Genomic DNA, 3,604 nt, shown 5'->3' on the forward strand with positions numbered 1-3,604 from the left:
TATATATATATATATATACACATAGAACGACAGAACAATATACTATGTGTGTGGTAATATGTCAACATTAAATTTTTCTCTTATGTAACCCTTATGGAAAATACACTCAACTTTTGGTGTTAACCGTTAAAAAAACACCATAGAAATTTAATTGGCGGTCCAAAATCACACCCAAACTTGAGAGTTTTTCTTTGGATGATGGTTAACCTTCAAGTGCTAGTTAACCTTCAATTAATGGTTAATCCTTAAAAATGACGGTATAAACCCTAAAAATATGAACCCTTAAATGAAAGTAATTGTTAAATATTACTTGAACACTATATTCTAGTAATCGTGTATATAGTGACATCTTACAATAGACACTCGAGAATCATGCATGCACGTGATACACGCGTGCACGAATTCGCTCTCGGCGTAAACCCCCGACGCTTGTCTCACTCTCTCGTCAGAAGTGTACCTGAGAACGTGCTTCCGGACTTGTACCGATCAATCTATATAATATATATTCTTGCATTTATTATCGTACATAGTGATTACTGTAATTATCCTAATCACGTGTGCTGTGTCGTTGTCGGACGTATTCGCGATCCACATTCCAAATTATAGCTCGATTCTCAACAGGTTATGGGTCCAGGTTCAAAACGTGCTCACTGATAACGTGGTCGAGTGTGATAGACAATGGCGGAAACGACACGCATTTCCATCGCAAAACTTGATAACGATAATTACCAATTGTGGAAATATAAAGTTGAACTACTGGTAATATAAAGGAGGATCTGTGGGATGTTGTAAGTCAGTCGCCGCCGGAGCAAATTACTCCGATATGGACAAAGATGGACAATCGGGCGCACGCGACAATTTGTCTACTAGTGGAGGACAGTCAATACACGTGAGGGAAGCGACAACTGCAAAGCAAGCATGGAACGCTTTGAAGGCATACCACAAGAAATCGACACTTTCCAGTAAAGTATTCCTTTTGAAGAGCATTGTTAATCGAAAGCTGGATAAAGATGGAGATATGGAGGAGCATATTAACGGGACGCTCTTGCTTGTCGACAAACTAGCGGCTTTAGGTGAGAAACTTGTGGAAAGTTTGCAAATTGCAATTCTTCTTGGAAGCCTGCCGGATTCATATGGTACGCTCGTAACGGCCCTTGAGAGCCGTCCCGATGATCAGCTGACCTTGACGCTCGTAAAGGGAAAGCTAATCGACGAATACAAGCGTCGAAAAATAAACAAGATCGGAGAAATCGACAAGGAGAGTGCTTTGAAGGTGTCGACTGGTAGCAGTGTAACTTGTTATTTTTGTCGAAAGTCGGGGCATATTAAGAGAAATTGTCCCCGTTTCAAGCGTTGGAAGAATAACAAGGAGAGTGCCGGAAACGTTGTTGACGTTGAGAATGAGGGCACGGAAGGTTCGGTGCACATGTGCTTCATGGTTGGAGCGAGCAAGCCGAAGGAAACAGACACTGAGTAAACAATTGACTCTGGTGCGTCAAAACACATGACGACAAATAGAGACGTATTTTCAAAATTCAGTGCCGTGAAAGGTAGCGTTATGCTTGCGGACGATAGAATGATGCGAACCGAAGAAATCGGAACCGTGGTGTTACGATGCGTGGGACGTGAAGAACAGCATACACCGGTGACGTTGACGGAAGTCCTGTACGTGCCGACGCTGAAAGGGAGTCTGCTGTCAGTTCGACGGATAACTCGCAATAACTTTAAGGTGATATTTAGCGGGTCAAATTGCAGCATTACTCGCGAAGGAAAACTAGTTGCAACAGGGAGTCTACGAGGTGGTTTGTATTACTTGCATCTCGTAGAAAGTGCACTTGCAGCAAAATCTGCCCACATCATCGAGTGTCAGCATACGTGGCACAAGAAGTTTGGACATCGAGTAGCGGTGAAGCAGCTGGTGAAAAAAAAACTGGCAACGGGAATTAAGATGAAGGATTGTGGAATCAGATGCGCTTGCGATTGTTGTATTAAGGCAAAAATGGCGAGAAAGCCATTTCCTAAGGTCTCGCTGACAAAAACAAATAACAAACTGGAATTGCTGCATACTGATCTCTGTGGCCCTATGAGGACAGCTACGCAAGATGGTAAGAAATATATACTTACTATTATTGATGATTACAGCCGTTATACCTGCGTGAGTCTGTTGAAGGCAAAATCGGACACAGCGCAAGCTGTGACGGAGTATTTTGAGGCCGTATTTACGAAGTTGAGCGGAGACCTAAAGCAATACGTTCAGATCGAGGTCATGAGTTTATTACAGAGGATCTGCACCAAAACTTGAGGAAATCTGGCACACAAGTACAACTGACTGCACCGTATTCCCCACAACAAAATGGAGTAGCCGAACGGAAAAATCGCTATCTTATTGAAACGGTAAGATGTTTGTTATATAATGCAGATCTAGCTGAAAAGTATTGGGGAGAAGCAATAAATACGGCTAATTATTTACAAAATCGCCTACCGACAAGAGCAACAGAAAAGACGCCCTTTGAACTTTGGGAGGGAAAGCTGCCGGACATGACACATTTACATGTGTTTGGCTGTACCGCATACGTGCACGTTCGCAAGATGTTTCGAGGAAAACTGAGTCCAAAGGCGCAGAAATTAATTTTCATCGGATATGCAAACGGCTCCAAAGCATATCGACTTCTGGACAAGCAGAAAGGAAAAATCACAATCAGCAGAAATGTGACCTTTGTCGGAGAGGAAGATTTTGGAAATACATCAAATGTAGAAACAAATCTTGATTAATCAAGAAAAGAACGCTCGATTGAGCAGGATCCAGACGAGAAGATTGTACCATTCGAGCAAGAGCAGGAGCAAAATGTACCACGGACCGACAAGACAATTGTGATCACCAGCGACGAAGAAAGTTTTGAAAATGCTGGCGAGGACAACGATGAAGACCAAGATGGAGAGGACGAGGAACTAAAAAGATTATCGCGTAGAAACAAAGGCAGGCCGCCTGACAGGTTCGCAATCTCCGATCATGCCAACATGGTCAGCACCTTTATCGTGGAGCCTAGGCGCTATCGGGCCCTGATAAAGAAAAATGGAGTTCGGCCATGAAGGAGGAGATACAGGCTCTGATGACAAACCACACTTGAGACCTGGTCGACTTGCCGAAGGGACGTAAACCCGTTGGAAAAATATGGCAAGGACTATGATGAAGTTTTCGCTCCGGTGGTTGGACAGACGACAGTACGTATCTTCTTCACATTAGCAGGAAAAAGAGGACTCATCGTTAAGCAGTTCGACGCCAAGACTGCGTTTCTCAATGGCGATCTGAAAAAAACCGTATATATGGTTCAACCGGAAGGATTTATAAACCCAGAAGGAGAAGATAAAGTATGCAGATTGCGAAAAAGTTTGTACGGTCTAAAGCAGGCCGCGAAAACATGGTACGACACACTCAAGAGCGTTTTGAATTAACACGGATATCAACAAAGCAAATCGGACAAATGCCTGTTTAAAAGGGTTACACGGACAACAACAACTTATCTAGTTGTTTACGTGGATGACTTTCTGATTGCAAGCACTACTCAGAGGATCATTGACGAAACGGAGGAAGCGCTAAAAAAGG

The 3,604-nt window shown here is 43.1% G+C and overlaps 1 protein-coding gene across 1 annotated transcript; it reads left to right on the top strand.

The window, feature by feature from the left end:
• The first annotated feature begins 2,589 nt into the window (after positions 1–2,589).
• On the top strand, positions 2,590–3,090 carry LOC112452704. Its single transcript, XM_025013042.1, has 2 exons — positions 2,590–2,751; positions 2,800–3,090. The coding sequence occupies exons 1-2, from the start codon at positions 2,590–2,592 to the stop codon at positions 3,088–3,090; spliced, it is 453 nt and encodes a 150-aa protein (XP_024868810.1).
• Positions 3,091–3,604: the final 514 nt, after the last annotated feature.

This window comes from Temnothorax curvispinosus, unplaced genomic scaffold (genome assembly GCF_003070985.1).
Source record: "Temnothorax curvispinosus isolate PA1 unplaced genomic scaffold, ASM307098v1 QBEX01003639.1, whole genome shotgun sequence".
Taxonomy (NCBI): Eukaryota; Metazoa; Arthropoda; class Insecta; order Hymenoptera; family Formicidae; genus Temnothorax; species Temnothorax curvispinosus.

What these genes read in the sequence shown, in the direction of transcription:
- LOC112452704 (XM_025013042.1), top strand. Translation starts at nt 2,590, where the DNA reads ATGTTTCGAGGAAAACTGAGTCCAAAGGCGCAGAAATTAATTTTCATC. An exon ending in ATTTTGGAAATACATCAAAT is followed by an intron (nt 2,752 to 2,799) that starts GTAGAAACAAAT and finishes TCGATTGAGCAG; the next exon opens with GATCCAGACGAGAAGATTGT.